This window comes from Myotis daubentonii, chromosome 1 (genome assembly GCF_963259705.1).
Source record: "Myotis daubentonii chromosome 1, mMyoDau2.1, whole genome shotgun sequence".
Classification (NCBI taxonomy): Eukaryota; Metazoa; Chordata; class Mammalia; order Chiroptera; family Vespertilionidae; genus Myotis; species Myotis daubentonii.
Window position 1 is genome coordinate 209,203,094 of NC_081840.1, and position 23,961 is coordinate 209,227,054.

A 23,961-nucleotide genomic window follows, 5' to 3' on the forward strand; every position below is an offset into this window, starting at 1 on the left:
GAGAATAAGTCTTGGCATATTTTAGGGATCATTGGATCATTAGGAATCTAGCCTGACTAGAGAAAAGGATTGCTTTGGGGTGTAATGCGAGACGAGGTTGGTTCCAGATTGTGAAGTGCCATTGGGGCAGAAAGATATTATCAGGGCTTTTTTCTTTCCTTTTTTTTTAAAAAAAAATAATTATTTTTATTGATTTCAGAAAGGAAGGGAGAAGAAGAGAGAGATAGAAACCTCAGTGATGACAGAGAATCATCATTGATCGGCTGCCTCCTGCACACCACACACTGGGGATCAAGCCCACAACTTGGGCATGTGCCCTGACGGGGAATCGAACCATGACCTCCTGGTTCATAGGTTGATGCTCAACCACTGAGCCACGCCGGTCAGGCTTATCAGGACTTTTTAACCTTGTTTTTAATATGATATCAACATTTGATAGAGTTTTTATTGGATGGAGTAAAGAGAAGAAATTGAAGTCAATGAAACATTTAGACCACTATAACATGTAAACTAAGAGAGAAGATGCCAACCAGTGCAATCAATGGACATTAGAAAAGAGGGTTGTGCCCTAGCCAGTTTGGCTCAGTGGAGGGAGTGTCGGCCTGTGGACCAAAGAGTCCGGGTTCGATTCTGGTCAAGGGCTCCTCCCTGGCCCAGGCCCTGGTTGGGGTTTGTGCAGGAGGCAACCAATTAGTGTGTTTCTCTCACATCGATGTTTTTCTCTCTTTCCCTCTTCTTCCACTCTCCCTAAAAATAAGTAGAAAAAGATCCTTGGGTGAGGATTAAAAAAGAAAGAAGAGAGGGTTGTACTGGAATGGTCTTAAATATTATATCATGGAAAGAATTGATATGCTTCATGAGAAATATTTTAATTATACTTTTAATAATAGGGTTATATTTTTTAAATAGTTTTAAGAATAAAATCATCTTTAAGATAGACATTTTTTAAAACTTTTTTTAAGTTGATTTTTTAGAGATAGAGGGGAAAGGAGAGAAAGAAAAACAGCAAGGTGAGAGCAAACTATCACTCAGCTGCCTCCTCCACGCCCCCTACAGGGATCGAACCCACACCTGGGCATGTGCCCAACCAGGAGTCAAACCAACACCTTTCTGTGCATGGGAGGATGCCCAAAGATAACATACAGATTAGGAGAGAAGAGACACACCAGAGACATTAGAACATAGATTGTTTGATTTGGTTTTTCAAATTTGATTCTCCATTTTTCTGAGTTATTAAAACCTCATAACTAACTATTATCACTGTAAATCTCACCAAATGAGACAATCTCTCCACTTTATTGCCCATTAAATAAATGATTGTCTTATAAGTTACTGAAGACTATATAATCCATTCCCCCATCTCCCTGGCTCTCAACTTTAACCCTTATTTCCAATATTATGCTAACTAAATTGTTTCCATAACATGTAACTTTGTAGACATGTTATGTCTAACTTGCTGTAAATTCCTTAAGGATAGGCTGGAACTTAGTTCATAATAAATTGGGAATAATTATATTTTTGTAGTCACGATTAAAAGTTATCAATAATCGCCCTAGCCCAGTGGTCGGCAAACCATGTCTCGCGAGCCACGTGCGGCTCTTTGGCCCCTTGAGTGTGGTACTTCCACAAAATACCGACTTCTGCGCATGGGCCACAAAGTTTCAATCGCACTGTACGTGCGTGCCCGCACGTGGTATTTTGTGGAAGAGCCACACTCAAGGGGCCAAAGAGTCCCATGTGGCTCGCGAGCCGTGGTTTGCCGACCATGGCCCTAGCCGGTTTGGCTCAGTGGATAGAGCGTTGACCTGTGAACTAAAGGATCCCAGGTTCGATTCTGGTGAATGGCACATGCCCAGGTTGCAGGCTCAATACCCCGTGGGGAACGTGTAGGAGGCAGCCAATCAATGATTCTCTCTCATGACTGATGTTTCTATCTCTCCCTCTTCCTTCCTCTCTGAAATTAATAAAGAAAATATTTTAAAAATGGGAAAATTCTTTAAAAAATTATCAATAATGTCTTTTTTGTTTATAGTTATGATGAGTGAACTTTTTGTGATGGATTTCACTTAAAATATTTCCTTGTAGAGTATCTTTTGCCATGAAATAAAGCTCTTGGTTAGCATTTTGTTTACATCATAACATCATACACTATGAAAGAGGAGCCACATTTTCTGCATTCCCAGTATCAGAATAGACTCTCAGATAAGAAGAAAATTGGGCAAGGGCCAGATATCAGCTGTCTTAAGGAATCTACTTCACAGTATTTCTGACAGTTTCTTATTAGCCATGCCTAACTACTAGATATAAATCATAATTCTGTGTAACCAGCTTGTGAAGCCCATATTTTAAATCATATGTATAGTTATCTTCTTTTAATGGATTAAAACCATTGTCTGTACTTCTAAAGCTATATCTGTTCCTCCAGGTTCTGTCTTTCACACATCCTACCTCGTTCCACTCTGCAGAGACCTATGAGTCCCTGTTACAGTGCCTCCGAATGGAAGATGACAAAGTAGCAGAAGCTGCTATACAAATTTTTAGAAATACAGGCCACAAAATAGAAACAGACCTACCCCAGATACGATCGTGAGTATATTTTTTCTTGTAGTAAACACAAGAGGCTTGTAAGTGTGGGAGCCATAGGATCTTGGTTTCCCTTTCACATAGGAAGACAGGAGAGAGGAAAGACAACTTGTATTTCGAAGCTACTTCTCTCTATTCTTTGTTTCATCTTTTCTCTGCCTCATTTCTCCCCTACCTTTAGAATATAGGTAGAGGAAGAAACTGAAACTTTGTTTATTACAATATGATTTTAAAATAGTAATATTAATGATCAAGAGTTATCACAGAATTTAGAATTTGTGGTTAATATATTTTTCTAACCTATGTATGTTCACCTTTTTCTTTCCAACTGGTTATAAATTCAAAAGCTCCTACCGTAACCGACCACAGAATGGGATAATCAAGTAGTGAGCTTAATAAAATATTTCTTAGTTGCATGGTTGTTGACAGACGTGCTTTTTATTGTTTTGATCCCTTCTCATAAGAATGACATACATTTTGTTCATTTTGGCATCTTAAAGAGGTTTCTTAGGATCAGAATTGTGCTGAGGCTCTATTTGGACATAAAATTTAGGAGATAAATTTTGGAAGAATTATAGCTTATAGCTGTTGAATCACATGTTCAGAGTATATGCAGATAGTTTGGGGTATATCCAAATCAAACCAGTTTTTCTTAGAGAGTAATCATAGAACAAGAAGCCTCATGACTCATAAAGTTTGTATTAAATTTGTGAGCTTATGGTTAAATTTGAGAAACAATTAAATATTTATTGTACCTTTTCTTCATTGTCAGTGCTGTACTGGCTAATCTGAAAGAATTACCACAGTCAGTCCCTGCTCTCAAGGAGTTTATAGTCTAGAGATAATACTCTTTATATTTGTATATTATAGAAAAAAAAACATTGAAGAAAATAGAGCAAGAGCCAAATATCAGCTGTAGGATAAAGTTTCTCATGCATTTCCTGAAAGTAGGAAAATCTCTGTATATTTTTTTAAGGTAAAGGATTTAGTCATGAAGGAATTCTATCCCAAAGGAAGTAGTGGAAAAAGCAGGTATGGATGGAATAGTTAACTTTGGACACAAGAAATAAAACCTTTTTTTCTAAAAGACTAATGGGGAAGGAAGGAGAGAATCACTGAAAAGCAGAGAAGCACAACACTATAGACCTAAATAACAACCCTGATGCATCATAGAATTATAGCACACTAGGAAAGCAACGAGAAAGGTTAAAGTTGACTTATGTATCATCATTTCATGAGGCTAAGAAGAATTAATAATGCATTTAACAACAAATTGAAACAATACATCTTCCTTTGTTACTTGAATTATTTACAGGAATTGTTACTCTGGTAAATTATTTTGTGAAAGAAAAGACTTAAGTAGTACTCTATCAAAGAGGTTTTTTGGGCATGGAAATCCCTGTTCCAAACCTGCATGGAGAAACATGGCATATTCGGATCAAATCAGACCTACAGTGACTAGCCTATGTTCTCATTTTGTTGTTGTTGAGGTGCATGACATTGAGTCTAGCCTCCCATTACCATAAGAGGACCCTTTGTCAGCACTGTATTTAATACCACTGACCTTATGATCTCTAAAATAGGATAATTGCATTACATTTAATTATGACAAGTATCTTTCCTTTTATTTTTCCTTATAGATTTTCTAATTAGAAAAACACTTTATATATATATATTCATTGTAAAAAGCTCAAACTTTAAAAAATATAAAGAGCAAGTCACTATTAACATTTTTTATGAAATGTTTTGTCTATCTACTTGATGTGTTTGTCTATTTTTTATAAGTTGATACAAACATGCTTCTTTCTTCATTACACTTGTTTCCCATATCATCAACATTTAATACTTTAAGACTAATATGCATTTCCACATTGTCCTATAGAAAGATTTTTTAATTTTGTTCTTCATTGTCAGTATGGAGGTTAAGTATAGGGATTTTTGGAGCAGAAATGCTTATCTTCAAATCCCAACTCTACCATTTCCTAACTGTTACCTTAAGAAGCTTAAATAATATTTTTGTGCACTGTTTTTTTCCATCTGTTTATTGACTGCAATAATTAATCCTCTTTGAGTGATTTGAGGATTAAACCAGGTAAAAATTCTTAGAATCATAATTGGCATCAAGTACTCAATCATTGTTAGATGTTTCTATTACTCTTCTACCAATATACACTGAGTGGCCAGATTATTATGACCACCTGACGTTTGTAGGCAAATTAGCTATAATTTTGCGCTGAAGTTGCTAGAGGGCCAGATCATTATAAACGTCTGCATAGCACAACATACCTAAGTATAGTTGCTGATCAAGTTCATCCTATCATGATGATGGCGTATCCCAATGGAGATGGATTCTTCCAGCAAGACAATGCACCATGTCACGGTGCTTGTATTGTGCAGGAGTGGTTTCAAGAACATGAGGGAGACTTTACCTTGCTTAGGTGGCCCCCGCAATCACCAGATCTCAATCCAATTGAGCATTTGTGGGATGAAGTTAAAAGAGCCATCAGGCAGCTGGTTCCACAACCATCAAATCTCACAGAACTGGACAGTGCTATTCATCAGGCATGGTGTCAGATTCCTCGCATCACCTTTCAACATCTTGTGGAGTCTATGCCAAGAAGGATCGCCACAGTATTGAAGGCAAAAGGTGGTCCAACGAAGTACTGGTGGTCATAATAATCTGGCCAGTCATAATAATCTGGCCACTCGGTGTTATATATGTCTATGTCCTTGCATACTTTCTTTCACTGGTATAATAATTTCAGCTTTTTAATAAAACTTGGTCTTTTGCTACTTGTATTTCTTGAATCATACTTGGAAACAGAGAAGGAACTTTAGATCTTTTTATAAATCTGATAGTTTTTAAGAGAGACTTTTCTATCAGCATACATCCAAATAATTATGAAAGAGAACGTAGGAGGTAACCAAAAGAACTACCTGTAGTTTATGGACTTTTGTTTTTTTTTAACTATGATATTATTTTTTACAGGACTTTAATTCCTATTTTACATCAGAAAGCAAAGAGAGGTACTCCACACCAAGCAAAACAGGCTGTTCACTGTATACATGCCATATTCACAAATAAAGAAGTCCAGCTTGCACAGATTTTTGAGGTATATATAATATGTAGGGTGTCTTTATGTTGATTTTTATTGTCTGTGAAGGTAGGTTTTTTGTTTGTTGTGGGGTTTTTTATTTTTGTTTTTAAGGGGTTTTTTTATTGTTTTTTAATCCCACCCTAGACTATAAATTCCATAGGATCAGGGACTCTCTCTGTTTATTCAGTAATATATTGCCAGCCTTTAGGTCAGATTATATATTTAAATACTAAATATGGAAGGGTGTTTTTTTTATGTTTTTGTTAGGACATTTTACTTAATTGGGTCAGTGATCCATTTAATCCTCAAAAAGTATTAGTTAGATGACTTTGAACCACCAAGTTAAAAGTACCTGATACCCCTACCTGAAAATCAGTCCTGTTGGCCTTTTCTTATGTATGATTCTTGGCCTGATTCCATTACTAGAAAGGTCGTTTAAAATGTTCCCACAGGATAAAAAATCCTCTAACATAACAAAACTGTTGTACATGGCTCAAGAAATAATGCTGATTTGATGCAGAAATGTTCTTGTTTTCACTCCTACCTTTAATTGGGCTTTATTTTTTTTCTATTATCTATTTTCTGCATTCTTCAGACTTGTTAAATTTTAGTAGGTGAAATAAGAGTCAAGTGTCTGATATGGCTGAAGTTACTTTTGATCATATCATTAGAACAGATTTGTTTGAGCATGATAAATTCAGGAGGATTTGGGAACATTTACACTTCCGTAGAATGTCTAGCTGTTTACAAAACAAACTGGTAATTTTGACTGTTTTATTTTTATAGCCACTCAGTAGAAGTCTGAATGCTGATGTACCAGAACAACTTATAACTCCATTAGTTTCATTGGGCCACATTTCTATGTTAGCACCAGATCAATTTGCTTCTCCAATGAAATCTGTAGTAGCAAATTTTATTGTGAAAGATCTGCTAATGAATGACAGGGTAAGTTTCTCATTTAATTGAATTTAGAATCATGAGATTAAGACTATTATCTATTTACATCGTTATCACATTTCTGCTTCTTTATATATAATTTTTTAAAAATTTTTGTTTTGTTTTGTTTTTGTTTTTTGTTTTTTTGTTTTTTTTTTAATTAAATCTTTATTGTTCAGATTATTACATTTGTTCCTCTTTTTTTCCCCCCCATAACTCCCCTCCTCCCAGTTCCCGCCCCACCCTCCGCCCTCACTCCCCACCCACTGTCCTCATCCATAGGTGCACGATTTTTGTCCAGTCTCTTCCCACATCTCCCACACCCCTTTCCCCCCCAAGAATAGTCAGTCCATTCCCTTTCTATGTCCCTGATTCTATTATAATCAACAGTTCATTCTGTTCATCAGATTATTTATTCACTTGATTCTTAGATTCACTTGTTGATAGATGCATATTTGTTGTTCATAATTTGTATCTTTACCTTTTTCTTCCTCTTCCTCTTCTTAAAGGATACCTTTCAGCATTTCATATAATCCTGGTTTGGTGGTGATGAACTCCTTTAGCTTTTCCTTATCTGTGAAGCTCTTTATCTGACCTTCAATTCTGAATGATAGCTTTGCTGGATAAAGTAATCTTGGTTGTAGGTTCTTGGTATTCATCACTTTGAATATTTCTTGCCACTCCCTTCTGGCCTGCAAAATTTCTGTTGAGAAATCAGCTGACAGTCGTATGGGTATTCTCTTGTAGGTAACTGAGTTTCTTTCTCTTGCTGTTTTTAAGATTCTCTCTTTATCTTTTGCTCTTGGCATTTTAATTATGATGTGTCTTGGTGTGGTCCTCTTTGGATTCCTTTTGTTTGGGGTTCTCCGCGCTTCTTGGACCTGTAAGTCCATTTCTTTCACCAGGTGGGGGAAGTTTTCTGTCATTATTTCTTCAAATAGGTTTTCAATATCTTGGTCTCGCTCATCTTCTGGCACCCCTATAATTCTGATGTTGGCGCGCTTGAAGCTGTCCCAGAGGCTCCTTACACTATCCTCGCATTTTTGGATTCTTTTTTCATTTTGCTTTTCCGGTTGGATGTTTTTTGCTTCCTCGCATTTCAAATCATTGACTTGATTCTTGCGCTCCTCTGGTCTGCTGTCAGGCGTCTGTATAATATTTGTTATTTCAGTCCGTGTATGCTTAATTTCTAGTTGGTTCCCCAATATAAGATCGAGGGTCTTATTAGTTTTCGTGTAGATCTCATTAAGTTTATCGGCAGCTTCTAAACAGTTCTTGAGAGACCTTAAAAGTGTGGTTCTGAACTCTATATCTTCCATTGACAATTTTGTCCTGTTTCTTTGTCTCCGCATTTTGTTATGCTTCCTTGGTGCACCCCCTAGTGGTCTTTGTTCGCAGTCTTATAGTTAAATCTTGATTGTTGTAGCTAATTCCAGGGAGGGTTTGACCTCCAGGCCAAGTGGCTATGAGAATCAGCTGTCTCAGCAGTGAGAGAACTTCTGTCCTCTAGGGAGGTGCTAATCTAGCCTTTGCCTGAGGCTATCCGGCAAATGCCTCCGTGCAGGGCTTGGGCGGGGCGGGTCGCACAGGATCAACAGGGTGGGCCGGAGAGAGCAGTTATGGCGGCTCTCAGTCCTGTCCCCAGGGGCTCTGCCTCTCTGAGTTCCAGCACCCGCTGCAAAACTCGGAGAGAAAGCTGCACTCGCTCTGACCAAAGCCAGACAGTCCCGCTTCTCCCGTTTGAGTCTGGGTCCCTAAAGACTCGCCCGGATCTGGAGCTCAGAGTCTGCGACTCCCTCCCGATTGAAAACGCCAACCACGCCCTCCGCCGCCAGCCCGCTCCGCGCACTCCACACCTCAGAATTTGACTTCAGCACTGCGCCTCCTCTGAGTGTCCATGTGCGTTTCTCTTTCCTCCTAGTTGTAGGACTTCCACTCAGCCAGCTTTCCTGTGGTTCTGCGTGATGTCCGTTCCGTCTTTTATTTTCACTTTTGAAGTAGTTGTTCAAAGCAGCAAACTCCGGCGTTAACCTATGCCGCCATCTTGGTTCTCTCCAATTTTTTTAAAATTATTGTATGCTTTCCCTCCTTATTTATTTACTTAGTTTCCTAATGACATTCTGACTTCCGTTTAGCTATTACTAGATATTAACATTTAAGAAAGAAAAATGAGCCCTAGCTGGTTTGGCTCAGCAGATAGAGCATCGGCCGGAGGACTGAAGGGTCCCAGGCTCGATTCTGGTCAAAGGCCACACACCCATGTTGTGGACCCTACCCCCAGTGGGTGGCGTGCAGGAGGGAGCTGATCAATGGTTCTCTGTCATCATTGATGTTTCTATCTCTATCTCTCTCTCCCTCTCCCTTCCTTAATAATTTTTTTAAAAAGAAAGAAAAAAATGAGAACATGAGATGGATAAATTATGATGTAAAAAATATAAGTCAAAGGACAATTTATTTGAATGCCAGAATTTTGTTTTATCACGCATTGTTAAAAATCTAAGTGGAATTGTATTTGACTAGCATTTTGAAGTATCTGAGCTTAGATAGAAAGATACTTGGCAGTACACTCTTTTTTTTTCCCTTCCCCCATTTGGATGTAATAGACAAGGATGGAAGAGCATGGCCAAAGTCTCATTCCTATTCCACATTTTTGTGCTGTTTTTCGAACTGTTGCTAGATGTGGCTGGCAACAAATGTGAAATTTAAGGCACCTCTTAGATGATGACTTAATTGTTAATGGATCCTAATTTAAAATGACTCTTTTTTGTGTGATAATATATACATAAAATAAATTTTGCCATTTTTACCATTAAGTGTACAGTTTATGCTATATTCAACCACATTCTTATTCTTTTTGTTGGATTTTTTTGTTTTGATTCATTTTAAAAAAAAAACAAGTTTAATAACATATATATACCTCTTGTATACCAGTACATGGGAGATACTCAGGAAATCCAAGTAACTCTTCCGAAATGGCCCAAACTACCAGCTAAAATATGCACCCACATTGTTGTGTAACCATCACTACTATATACTTCCAGAACTTATCATCTCAGATGGAAACTGTATTCACTAACCAATGACTTCCCATTGCTTCCAACCCCTGGTAAACTCTGTTCTACTTGCTGGCTCTATCAATTTGCCTTTTCTACATACCTCTTATCATACAGTATTTGTCCTTTTGTGTCTGGCTTATTTCATTGAGTATAATGCTTTCAAGTATACAATACTATATTGTAGTATGTGTCAGAACTTCATTTTATGCTAGAATAATAATCCATTGTGTGTGTAGCCTACATATTGTTTATTCATCTGTTGATAAACACTTGGATTTTTTTACCTTTTGATTATATGAATAATGCTGATATGAACATTTGAGTCCCTGTTTTCAGATCTTTGGGGTATATACCTAGGAGTGGAATTCCTGAGTCATATAGTCATTCTATGTTAAACTTTTTGAGGGATCACCTGTTTCCCACAGCAGCTCTATATTCCCACCAGCAATGCACAAGGCTTCCAGTTCCAATACATCTTTGCAACACTATTCTTTTCTGGGTGTTTTTTTATAATAGCTATACAAGAAGCATTATCTTGTGGTTTTGATTTATGTTTCCCTAAAGACTAATGATGATGAGGATTTTTTTTCATGTGCTTGTTGGCCATTTATATATTTTCTTTGGATAGTCAAAATCCTTTGCCTACCTTTAATTGAGTTGTTTGTCTTCGTGGTTGAGTTGTAAGAATTCTTTATATAATCTGAATATTAAACCTTTGTCAGGTATTTGCTAAATCCAAGATCATAAAGATTTCCCTCTATATCTTCTTGAGAGTTTTATAGTTTTCTAACTCTTAAATTAGATCTTTTGATCTATTTCAAGTTCATTTTTATATGATATATGGTAAGTTACCCTTTATTCTTTTGCCTGTGGATATCTAGTGCCATTTGTTGAAGAGACTCTTCTTTCTTTAATAATTGATCTTAACACCCTTAAAAAATCAGTTAAACATATATATATATGAGGGTTTTCTGGTTTCTCTTTCATTTCATTGGTCTAAATGCCTGTATTTATGTCAGTACCAATCACACTATCTTGATTACTATAGATCTCTAGTAAGCTTCAAAATAAGGAAATTTGAGTTCTTCAACTTTGTTCTTTTCTAAGCTATTCTTTTTTTTTTTTTTTTAATATATTTTATTAATTTTTTACAGAGAGGAAGGGAGAGGGATAGAGAGTTAGAAACATCGATGAGAGAGAAACATCGATCAGCTGCCTCCTGCACACTCCCTACTGGGTATGTGCCCGCAACCAATGTACATGCCCTTGACCAGAATCGAACCTGGGACCCTTCAGTCCGCAGGCCGATGCTCTATCCACTGAGCCAAACCGGTTAGGGCCTAAGCTATTCTTGATGACTTTCCTATAGCGCTACATTGTTCAGCATGAAAAACTTAATGAGAAAAACTTTAATTTTTTTTCTAAAAATTAAATTTATTCAATTGACTATAGTCAACAGGTGAGAAGAATGGAAAATTGTGGTCTCCAGATGAAGAGGTTTCCCCAGAAGTACTAGCAAAGGTAAATTTGTGCAGGTCTTGATAACTTTTATGTTGAAATAATAAACATTCATAGATAACCTTTTTTTAACCTAATAGTTAAGAATCAGTTTCAAATGAGTTGCTTTATTTTTAAATCAAAAGTTGTGTGTTTCTCAAAGAAACCATAGTTTTCACTGAGTTATTTATATATAGATAATATGTCTGCATCTTATGTAGACCTTCCTGCTGCTAAAGCATTTCAGTGAGGCTGTTTTACTCAAGTGACTGTTTGCAGAATGTTGATGCTCAAAATTAAGATCTCAGATCTAGCCTCACCACCACTATCTACCTACCTATAAGCATATTAATACTAACTTGACAAAAACAGATGGCTGTCATCGAATTGGTAACTTTTAGTAGATGTAAATTGTACCTCATAACACTAATTTTAAAGTGGTAGTGTTGGGATTTAAAACAAGACTTCTCCATTATTACTTTCCTTGATAATCTGTTTCACCTTGTGTAACTTCAGAGTCATTATATATTCCATCAGTTCCTTTTTCCAGGTTGTCAGTAAATATATTAAATAACACCTAGATCCTTTAGCTAGTGCTTTCACATATATTGGTAGCAGTCTTTTGAGTATAAGCTTCCAAGTAATTATGACTACAAATGGACTCTCCTAGTGTTGGTTGTTTGTTTGTTTTTTTCCCACCAGAATGTCAAATGAGACTGAATTAGATTTGATGGTTTCATCAAAATAGTTTTTCAGTACTACAAAGAATATTAGTCTATCTAAATAGTTAGTTATTTTTAATCACTATAATTGGCATAGTTTAAATAGTTATTTTAAACAATATATTTTCACATACTTTAAAAACACTGGGCAAGTGTTAGAGTGTGAAAGGCATGAGTTCAGGAGCTACACCTTGGGCAAGTTATCTGTCATGATAATGTCCCAGTTGTCTTTATTGTGGAAATAATACTTCCCTCATAAAGTTGCTTGGAGATTAAATAAGTTAATACATTTACAGCCCTAGGAAAAGTGCCTGGTGGCAGATTAAATGGAATAAATATTAGTCCTTATTGTTATTGTTATTATTCTGCAGACTTGTTTAATAAAACATGTCTGCTGGCAATTAAGTATTTTCACTTATCTAATTAACTAAATTAATCTTCCATTAAATGGTATTTTAGGTTGCTTTCTTTTTTTAGCATGTTAATATTTTATAGGTACAGGCAATTAAACTTCTGGTAAGGTGGCTGTTGGGTATGAAAAACAACCAGTCTAAATCTGCCAATTCAACTCTTCGGTTATTATCAGCGATGTTGGTTAGTGAGGGTGACCTGACAGAGCAGAAGAGGATCAGGTGAGATTTTTTTCGTTTTTAATTTTTTTAGCTCAATGTTGGTAGAGCTTACATAGGAATTATTTACTTAATTAATATTGAATATTGTAATTGCGCCATGTACTTTGGAATCAGTTTTCATGTACTCACTTGGGTTTTACATCTCAATAGTGATGCTATATTTTTCTTCACTCCTAAAAACTAAACTCTTCCCAATACATTTTTAGTCATTATCACTGTAGTAATGTTACAGTTAGCATCAGCATTTGTTTCAACATCAATTATCTGTTGAATACTACTCTTTGCAAACAAAACACTATGAAAAACGTTGCAGCAAAAACAGGTAAGATTCCGTTCTTTCCTTTAAGGAACTTACCTTGTATAGTATAGTGATTAAAAAAGTGGAGTGACTTGGTAACATGAAAGGAATAAAAATTTTAGTGTAGGTTCCAAAAAAAGACGGCTTGCAGCCTCCTAGTGCAGTGGTCGGCAAACTGCGGCTCACGAGCCACATGGGGCTCTTTGGCCCCTTGAGTGTGGCTCTTCCACAAAATACCACATGCGGGCGCGCACGTACAGTGCGATTGAAACTTGTGGCCCATGCACAGAAGTCGATATTTTGTGGAAGAGCCACACTCAAGGGGCCAAAGAGCCCCATGTGGCTCGCAAGCCGCAGTTTGCCGACCACTGTCTAGTGGATTGCAGAAGACTACAAGGTCCTGCAAATGCAAAATAAATGTTTTCATTTCTACACATTTTTGCTTTTCAAATCTGTGAAATTACCATCTCTACTTTCTGTTCTTTCTAAGATGAAAATAAAACCCACAAGTTTTTATGATCCTAGCTTATTTCAAATTCTTGATATACTAGATTTTGAAAGCACTAACAGAAATAACTAAAGAATTCTACTGGTGATGCATCCTACTTTATAGCTGGTGTTAGAGGACAGATTTTATTATTCATTTATTCATAGAGTATTTATTGAGCACTCTCATAACAGGTACTGCTATGCTTTTTAAACATACAAAAATCTCTCCCTCCAAGGAATATGCATTCTGGTGGAAGAGATAGGAAATGAGCCTTTACAGTAGAGATGCTGAATGTTTTGATAAACTGAAGAAAATCATGAAAAATTACTTTTATCATAGAATAAGCCAAGGGCAGCTTTGTATGAACAGATTGAAGATTAGAGCTGAGTTAGGAATAATAAGTTTTAAATTTAGGGAAACTATGTATAGTGCATGGAAAAGGCTTAATAAAAGGAGCTTTTACAAATCAATGATAAATAGGCAGGATCCCCAGAAGACTATGTATCAGTTTACCTTTAAAAATGTCTAACATGCCCTAGCCAATTTGGCTCAGTGGATAGAGCCTCAGCCTGTGGACTGGAGGGTTCCGGGTTCGATTCCAGTCAAGGGTACATGCCTGGGTTTCGGGCTTGATCCCCAATAGGGGGTGTGCAGAAGGCAGCCGATCAATGATTCTCTCTCATCATCGATGTTTTTGTCTCTCTCTCTCCCTCTCCCTTCCTCTCTGAAATCAATAAAAATGTTTTTTTAAAAATGTTTAACATCACTAAATACGATTTAAACCTAAGTGATGCATCTTGTCTATTAGATCAGCAAAAGTATATATTTTATATATTTGTTTTAATTTCTATTTTATTGATTTCAGAGAGGGAGAGAAAGATAGAAACATCAATATGAGAGAGAATCATTGATTAGCTACCTCCTACATGCCCCCTACTGGGGATCAAGCCTGCAACCCTGGCTGTGCCCTGTCCCAAATCAAACCGTGACCTATAGGTCAACGCTCAACTGCTGAGCCATGCCAGCTGGGCAAAAATATATATATTTATTTTATTTTTTAAAATATATTTTATTGATTTTTTTTTTTTTTAGAGAGAGAGGAAGGGAGAGGGATAGAGAGTTAGAAACATCGATGAGAGAGAAACATCGATTCAGCTGCCTCCTGCACACTCCCCCACTGGGGATGTGCCCACAACCAAGGTACATGCCCTTGACTGGAATCGAACCTGGGACCCCTCAGTTCACAGGCCGACGCTCTATCCACTGAGCCAAACCAGTTAGGGCTATCTATATATTTTTAAAGCAGTAGTTCCATGGGATCAGGGAAATGGATTCCCTCATTATTCCAGTAAATATATATTGGCACAGTCTTGTCAGGACAGTTTGTCATTTTTTGTCTAGATTCTTATGAGCGTAGACTCTTTTTACGCTCATGAAATAGTAAAGGAATCATGCTCTTTCCACCATTTTTTATTATCACAAAAAAATAAGGGAGTGGTTAATTATAGAACACATATCATGCACTATTAGGTAGATTATAATTTGATATTACATACCTATGGTATAACTTGGGCTGTAGAATCAGAAACTTAATACAATTATATAATCTGTTTACTAACTGTGAACTTAAATCACTTTTCTAAGCCTCAATTTCCTCATCTTATGGAATGAAAATTAAATGAGATCAAGCCTGTGAAGTGTTTCTCTTGCTGCCTCAGAAGCCAGTTAAGGGTCCCTCATTGTTACCAGTGCTCACTTTGACAGTCCTGTTACCCAAGAGTGCCATGCTTTCTCTTCTTGTATGCTAAACCAGCGGTCGCCAACTGATGGTCTGTGAGGTCCAGAAGGTTGGCGACTGCTATGCTAAAGAATAGTCCCTTATGAATTCTGACCAGATTTTCACATTTCCTATAGTCTTCAAAGCCATGCTATGTTTCGCATAGAAGTTGAAGTGAGAAGATAGTCCTTTCATCCCATTCAGTGTCACTTTTTACTATTTAGGATCGGGAGTAGGGAACCTTTTTTCTGCCAAGGGCCATTTAGATATTTATAGCATCATTCACAAGCAATACAAAATTATCAATTGAAAAATTAGCCTGCTGCCCTAAACAGTTTGGCTCAGTGGATAGAGCATCGGCCCCTGGACTGTGGTCAAGGGCATGTACCTGGGTTGCGGGCACATCCCCAGTAGGGGGCGTGCAAGAGGCAGCTGAATTGATGTTTCTCTCTCATCAATGTTTCTAACTCTGTATCCCTCTCCCTTCCTCTCTGTAAAAAAAATCAATAAAACATATTTAAAAAAAAAATAGCCTGCTATATTTGGTCAAACATTTCATGAACTCACACCTAATACCTTGGCAGGGCCAGACCAAATGATTTTGCAGGCCGTATACGGCCTGTAGGCCAGACGTTCACCACCCCTGATTTAGGTGATAAAAGGTCCACTGGGTGAGAGTGCATGGACCTCCCAGTTTCCCTTTAAAAACAGATGGTGCAAAAGAAAGTCTCCTCGGAGATTGGTACCCAAAATAGACTGGTTCTCATCTCCATATCCTTTCCTTTAAATTTTGTTGTTAATCCTCACCCGAAGATTTTTTTTCCAATGATTTATTTTATTTTTTTTTTAATTTCAGAGAGGAAGTGAGAGGGGGAGAGAGACAGAAACATCAATGATGAGAGAGGATCATTGATCGGCTATCTCCTGCACATCCCCTACTGGGGATCTAGCCTGCAACCCAGGCATGTGCCCTTGACCAGAATCAAACCTGGGACCCGTCAGTCCCCAGGCCCGACGCTCTATCCACTGAGCCAGACTGTCTAGGGCCCAGTGATTTTTAGAGAAAGTGAAAGGGACTGAGGGAAAAAGAGAGAGAAACATCGATGTGAAAGAGACACATCGATTAGTTGCCTCTCACATGCACCTGACCGGCCAGGGATCAAACCTGCAAACCCAGGTACGTGCCCATGACCGGGAATCAGACCCTCGACCCTTCAGTGCTCAGGCCAATGTTCTAACCTCTGAGCCATGCCGGTAAGGGTGGTATCCTTTCCTTTTAGATATTTGTCTAATACCTGCCCTTTTCTGGTACAAATCATTTCCTAATTTCTAGCCATTCATTTCATCAGACAATAGGCTTAAGATAGAATTCTATTAAACGTGTGTATACAAGCATGTGCATTTAAAAATTGTTGGAAATATGTTTTAAATAATAGGTAATTTTAATTTGGTGTTTTTTTATATCAGATTTTCTACAATGAACCTGTATTCCTCTTAAAATGAGAAGCATAGTTCCTAATGTTCTTCTGAGAGCTGCAGTTAGTGTGGTTGTGATCGTGAGCAGAGTTTATTGGCTGTGTGGAGGATCTAAGCTAGACCATAACTAAAAATGAAAGCACATGAATATATTATCACATAGTCACAATGATTCGAGCCTTTTTATCTATATTGAGTTCAAGGACTCAAAGTAGCTTTTCCATATTTGTACATTGTCATTTTAAGCATAAATTGTGCTGGATACTTAATACTCAAAAAAGGGTTCAAAGTATTTTTATGAATGATAATGGTTATAGGAAATGTTTATTTCTTTTTTGTTTATAGTAAATCTGATATGTCTCGCTTGCGATTAGCTGCTGGTAGTGCCATAATGAAGCTTGCTCAGGAACCTTGTTACCATGAAATTATAACCCCAGAACAGTTTCAGCTCTGTGCACTTGTTATTAATGTAAGTAACCATCTTATTTTTGTCAGTTACTTAGCCTTCAAAGTTAAGTACATAGAAAGTATTCTATGGCTATAGATCCATTTACTGTGTGGATATGTGTATAAAAGAGATTATATTTAAGTATTTTTGGTTTTGTACTGTAGGATGAGTGCTACCAAGTAAGGCAGATATTTGCTCAGAAACTGCATAAGGCCCTTGTGAAGTTACTTCTTCCATTGGAGTATATGGCGATTTTTGCCTTATGTGCCAAAGATCCTGTGAAGGAGAGAAGAGCACATGCACGACAGTGTTTACTAAAGAATATCAGTATACGCAGGGAGTACATTAAGCAGAACCCCATGGCTACTGGTAAGTCACCAGGAAAGTTTCTAGTGTGCAAGCATATCCTGTCAATATGTCATTGGGGGGAGTAGTTTATATATTTCTATTGTAATTTATAATAACACTGGGATTTTTATAGAATGCTCTCTTTGCAATTCTGATGTACCTACAAACTAAAGTTCTGGTTTCTGAGTCCTCTATAGTGCATGATACTGTTTGAGGAAACTGCATTTTTCTTATGGGGTCAGCAGTATGGCTCAGTTAGAACACTTGGCTCAAATGTCAGTGTCAGTGAGTAAAGAATTATTCTAGCTTTGCCAGGGACCCTCTATATCAGGGGTGGGCAACCTTTCTGTGAGTGCGTGCCAAAACCAGCAAAATCTCTGACTCAAAATTCTTCTGCGTGCCAGCCCTAATTTTTTGAGAACATGTTACGCCTGCTTGATATCTTTTAAGGTGTACGTATGTGAAGAACCTTGAAGAAATAATAAAATTCATTTGAGCGACAAAAACACAGTATATGATGATGAAAAATACATTTGTTTTTTAATGTATACATGTACACTGATAGTCCGGCAGAAAACTTTATGACTTTGTTTGATATTATCAGTGGGACTTTTGCTGCTGCATCACTGATAGAGATTTTACATCAGGTTTATATTTCATGGCCTTCAGAGAGATGCACGAGCTACTACTTTCATCCATCAGGCTACTCCTATAACGAGACTTAACAAAATTCATCACTGAGAGCAAAGATTCACAAGCGTATGTGGATGAAACCAAAACACTGGTTGGATCTAGGAAGGCAGGGAGAGTTAAGGCAGAGGCATAGAAATTGCTCTTCCCCTCTCTCGTCAATCCATGATGTCTATGGTCTTTAAGATAACTTGTTATGTAAAATTATTTATTTATCTAAGATGCACCTACACTGAATTTATCTGAAAAATAAAAAAGTCGATATTAAGAAAAAAATTGTAAATGGAAGATTATAAGAGAGGGTTTTGCGTGCCAGCAAGAGTTACTGGCGTGCCATGTTTGGCACACGTGCCAGGGGTTGCCCACCCCTGCTCTATATCATCTAATTTATTCTTTTGGTTTTATAACCTTTAAAATAGAAATAAAATATTTTAGTTTTGGGTTTTATGTTGCCTTTAATGTAGAATTACTGAGGGGGGTATAAAAGCTACCATTACTGTTGTTAATAATAATGTTTTCATTTTAGAGAAATTATTATCACTGTTGCCTGAATACGTAGTTCCATACATGATTCATCTGCTAGCCCATGATCCAGATTTTACAAGATCACAAGATGTTGATCAGCTTCGTGATATTAAAGAGTAAGTCATGTTGATTTTCATTAATTCTTAAAATTATTTTACTTTTTAAAAAATGCTTAGCCCTAACCGGTTTGGCTCAGTGGATAAAGCGTCGGCCTGCGGACTCAAGGGTCCCAGATTCAATTCCGGTCAAGGGCATGTACCTTGGTTGTGGGCACATACTCAATAGGGAGTGTGCAGGAGGCAGCTGAATCGATATTTCTCTCTCATCGATGTTTCTAACTCTCTATCCCTCTCTCTCCCTCTCTGCAAAAAAAATCAATAAAATATATATTTAATAAATAAATAAAACAATTTACTAAAAAAAATGCTCAATTTTTTCTCTTACTATTCCCATTAGAAAAAAAAACACTTTTATTCTAATAAAAGAATCTTTTAATTAGTCTTTTAATCCTTTATTTCCTACTTTAAGGATTAAAGGTGCAAAATAATTACAAGAACCAATTTAAATATATATTTAATAAAGAAATAAGACAGTTTACTAAAAAAAATTGTAAAAAATTTTACAATTTTTACAAACTAGGCATATTGAGATAGTGCTAGTGAGGCTATAGTATATCTTCATGAATAAAATAAATGAACTTTGGTGCCTAGTGGCTCCACCACTGAGCCACGCTGGCTGAGCTAGAATGAGTCTTTATGTGCCTCATGAAACTCATATTTTCTCATTATTAGCTGTCTTTAATATTTTGGTGATTTAATTTTCCATTTGAATTTAATATTAGGATATTTCTATTAATCATTAGGGTTTTCTTTATATTTTTTAATTTAAATTCTTTATTGTTTAAAGTATTACATAAGTCTCCTTCCTCCCTCCCCATTGTATATTTTACTCTTATTATACTCAAGTATCAGAACTTTCCAAGAAGATACTTAATCCATTTAAGCAAAAATTGGTTCTTGTAATTATTTTGCACCTATTTTCACCTATTAAAGTATACTTCAGAGTAATATCTTCCCCCTCCCCCAACCTCACACACAGTATTTTATAGAAGAACATTCCAGGAAATGAAGCTTCCTCCTTTGAATGCCATACTTTGACAGAATTTTTGCAGAGATTTTGCTGGTTTTGGCACACTCACAAAAAGGTTGCCCACCCCTGATATAGAGGGTCCCTGGCAAAGCTAGAATAATTCTTTATTCACTGACATTTGAGCGAAGTGTTCTAATTGAGCCATACTGCTGACCCCATAAGAAAAATGCAGTTTCCTCAAAGATCCTTCTTGAGCCAAACCAAGGGCAATGCATAGTACATTTATTCTACTGTCAGCAAATTAAGTTTTTCATGTAAATAAGTTTTCCAGCTAACTCAATCTGGTTGGTCCTTTATGTGCCTTTTATAGTTTTATGTTTTGTTATTTTTGCTGTTTATATTAATACATACTTCAATTACTTAGTTTGACAACTTAGAAAGAAAGCCATGAAGTAAAAATTTCTCTGCTTTAAACGATCTTTATTTTCAACCTCAAAAGATAATGCCTGAGAATATGCGTGAACATGCAAAATACTCTGTGGCAAAACTGGGGTAATACAAATGGGATTTGTTACACCAGGTACATATTGGTCTCTAGAGGAAAGACAGGCAAGTAAACGATCACAAAACACTGGTTCCAAGAGTATTCTTTATGTAAACCGGAATTTGGTATGTGATGAAGGGTGAAAGAGTGAGAGATGGCCTAGGACTGTCTACAAATGGCCTCCAAGAAACTTGAAAGCGATACTTACTTTCTTTTCCATTGCTGGCTTTTGCTTTGTACTCTTTGTGTGTATGTGGGTTTTGCTTTTTTGTTTGTTTTTTAATATATGTTTTATTGATTTTTTTTTTTTTTTTTACAGAGAGGGAGGGAGAGGGATAGAGAGTTAGAAACATTGATGAGAGAGAAACATTGATTAGCTGCCTCTTGCACGCCCCCTACTGGGGATGTGCCCACAACCAAGGTACATGCCCTTGACTGGAATCGAACCTGGGACCCTTGAATCCGAAGGCCGACGCCCTATCCGCTGAGCCAAACTGGTTAGGGCTACTCTTTGTTTTTTTAATCCTCGCCTGAGGATATGTTTATTGGTTTTAGAGAGGGGGAGGGAGAGAGAAACATCAATGTGAGAGAGATATATCAGTTGCCTCCCATAGGCACCCTGACCGAGGATGGAAGCCAAAACTTAGGTGTGTCCCATGACTGGGAATCAAACCCAAGACCTTTCAGAATACAGGACAACACTAACCATTTGAGCCACACCAGTCAGGGTTAGAATGAGTTTTCCCCCCCTCCCACCTCAAGAAAAAGGGAGAGGGAGAGAAATAGAAACTTCAGTGATGAGAGAGAACCATTCGTTGATTGGCTGCCTCCTGCTCATCCCACACTGTGAGGCATATGCCCTGACCGGGAATCAGACTGTGACCTCCTGGTTCATAGGTCAATGCTCTACCACTGAGCCATGCTGGCTGAGCTAGAATGAGTCTTTATGTGCCTCATGAAACTCATATTTTCTCACTATTAGCTGTCTTTAATATTTTGGTGATTTAATTTTCCATTTGAATTTAATATTATTAGGATATTTCTATTATTCATTAGCGTTTTCTTTATATTTTTTTAATTTAAATTCTTTATTGTTTAAAGTATTACATAAGTCTCCTCCCCCCCCCCATTGTATGTTTTACTCTTATTATATTCAAGTATCAGAACTTTCCAAGAAGATATTTAATCCATTTAAGCAAAAACACCTACATTTAGTCTCTGTAATAGGTGAATAATGTTTACCATTTAGGTGCCTATGGTTCATGCTTGAAGTTTTAATGACAAAGAATGAAAACAATAGCCATGCCTTTATGAAGAAGATGGCAGAGAACATCAAGTTAACAAAAGATGCCCAGTCTCCAGATGAATCCAAGACAAATGAAGTAAGATGTTGGTCCCGTAAGATGTCACAGGAAAAAAATACTATTGTCCCATTGTTTTTGCTATTACATAATACATTGATTACAGAATGTACCAATATATACTTATAGTCAGTTTTTATTGTGTTTCGTTACTATTCAATTCTATTATTTGAGGCCTGTTTATTACTCTGAAAAGACATTAAAACTTCTCCAGAGCAAGGGGATGAGAACTAACACATTTTAAAAATGTACTGTCTGACAAACTTTTAGTGAGATTTACAAACAAGTAGATCTTATTTTTTTCTGTTTCCTTTGGTTTACTTTGATTTGGTTTGTTTGCTGTTGTTAATGCATACTTGGCATTAACAGAGGACATTTAAATACAAATGCGGAATGTTCAAGGAATAAATAATAACCACACATTCTTCTTTTGATTCCATTTTATGCATTGGGTAGAATTGGTTCTTGTAATTGTTTTGCACTACTGAAAGCTATATATGACCTTTCTTTTTTTTTTTCTCCCTAGAAACTTTATACTGTATGTGATGTGGCTCTGTGTGTTATAAATAGTAAAAGTGCTTTGTGCAATGCAGACTCACCAAAGGATCCAGTACTTCCAATGAAATTTTTTACACAACCCGAAAAGGTAATTTTCTTTCCCTTCATTTTTCTACCACACAAACTGATTTAAGATTCAGTTACCATCAACCCTAGTGGCAAATATTAGATTGTCTTGACTATAGAGTAAAAAATACCTCTGTGGGTTTATGAAGAAATGGAGGCTTGTCTTCCAGAGCCCTGAACAGTATCATTCTCACCTTACAGGGTGGGAGAGTACAAATCCTGCTCAGTGGTGGTGTTCTTAAGTGAGCTTTCTGGATGTTTCTAGTATGTAATGTTTGCCACATACTGCATATGTATGAAATAAAGAGTTAGAATTAATGGTACTGGTCTTGATAATTGATAAACCTGGATTCTAATCAACCACTTTTTAAAATACATTTTTATTGATTTCAGAGAGGAAGTGTGAGGGAGAGATAGAAACATCAATGATGAGAGAAAATCATTGATCGGCTGCCTTCTGCACGCCCCCTATAGGAATCAAGCCCGCAACCGTCATGTGCCCTTTATTTTATTTTTTTTAATTAAATCTTTATTGTTCAGATTATTACAGTTGCTCCTTTTTTTCTCTCCATAGCTCCCCTCCATCTGTTTCCCACCCCCCCTCCAACCTCCCCCCCCCCCACTGTCCTCATCCATAGGTGCACAATTTTTGTTCAGTCTCTTCCTGCATCCCCCACACCCTTTTCCCCCCAAGAATAGTCAGTCCACTCCCTTTCTATGCCCCTGATTCGATTATAATCAGTTTATTCTGTTCACCAGATTATTTATTCACTTGATTTTTAGATTCACTTGTTGATAGATATGTATTTGTTGTTCATAATTTGTATCTGTACCTTTTTCTTCTTCTTCCTATTCTTAAAGGATACCTTTCAGCGTTTCATATAATACTGGTTTAGTGGTGATGAACTCCTTTAGCTTTTTCTTATCCGTGAAGCTCTTTATCTGACCTTCAATTCTGAATGATAGCTTTGCTGGATAAAGTAATCTTGGTTGTAGGTTCTTGGCATTCATCACTTTGAATATTTCTTGCCACTCCCTTCTGGCCCGCAAAGCTTCTGTTGAGAAATCCGCTGACAGTCGTATGGGTACTCCCTTGTAGGTAACTGAGTTTCTTTCTCTTGCTGCTTTTAAGATTCTCTCTTTGTCTTTTGCTCTTGGCATTTTAATTATGATGTGTCTTGGTGTGGTCCTCTTTGGATTCCTTTTGTTTGGGGTTCTCTGCGCTTCCTGGACTTGTAAGTCTATTTCTTTCACCAGGTAGGGGAAGTTTTCTGTCATTATTTCTTCAAATAGATTTTCAGTATCTTGCTCTCTCTCTTCTTCTGGCACCCCTATAATTCGGATGTTGGTATGCTTGAAGCTGTCCCAGAGGCTCCTTACACTATCTTCATATTTCTGGATTCTTTTTTGCTTTTGCTTTTCCGGTTGGGTGTTTTTTGCTTCTTCCTATTTCAAATCTTTGACTTGATTCTTGAGATCCTCTGGTCTGCTGTTGGGAGTCTGTATATTATTCTTTATTTCAGTTAGTGTATGCTTAATTTCTAGTTGGTCCTTTATCACAACCTCGAGGGTCTCATTAGATTTATTGAGGGTCTCATTAAGTTTATCTGCGGTTTCTAAAAAATTCTTGAAAAATCTTAAAAGTGTGGTTTTGAACTCTATATCTAGTAGTTTGCTTTCCTCCATTTCTGTCAGTTGTGTCCTGTTTCTTTGTCTCCGCATTTTTTTGTGCTTCGCTGTGTCGATAGAGTGGCTTTCTGTGCTAGG

The 23,961-nt window shown here is 37.0% G+C and overlaps 1 protein-coding gene across 15 annotated transcripts in view; it reads left to right on the plus strand.

Annotated features, from left to right (window-relative positions):
* The window catches only part of PDS5A (PDS5 cohesin associated factor A), a 114,653-nt gene that overhangs the window by 75,541 nt on the left and 15,151 nt on the right, over positions 1–23,961 (plus strand). For 5 of the 15 annotated variants that reach the window (XM_059673033.1, XM_059673041.1, XM_059673037.1 and 2 more), the window contains 10 exons: positions 2,426–2,586; positions 5,573–5,696; positions 6,468–6,626; positions 11,126–11,194; positions 12,388–12,524; positions 16,911–17,034; positions 17,178–17,382; positions 18,578–18,692; positions 21,459–21,591; positions 22,097–22,216. In XM_059673033.1, coding sequence (XP_059529016.1) covers positions 2,426–2,586; positions 5,573–5,696; positions 6,468–6,626; positions 11,126–11,194; positions 12,388–12,524; positions 16,911–17,034; positions 17,178–17,382; positions 18,578–18,692; positions 21,459–21,591; positions 22,097–22,216 — 1,347 coding nt within the window. Of the gene's footprint in view, positions 1–2,425; positions 2,587–5,572; positions 5,697–6,467; positions 6,627–11,125; positions 11,195–12,351; positions 12,525–16,910; positions 17,035–17,177; positions 17,383–18,577; positions 18,693–21,458; positions 21,592–22,096; positions 22,217–23,961 lie in introns of those variants that run through there. The other 10 variants (XR_009449684.1, XR_009449686.1, XR_009449685.1 and 7 more) reach the window with 10 other exon arrangements.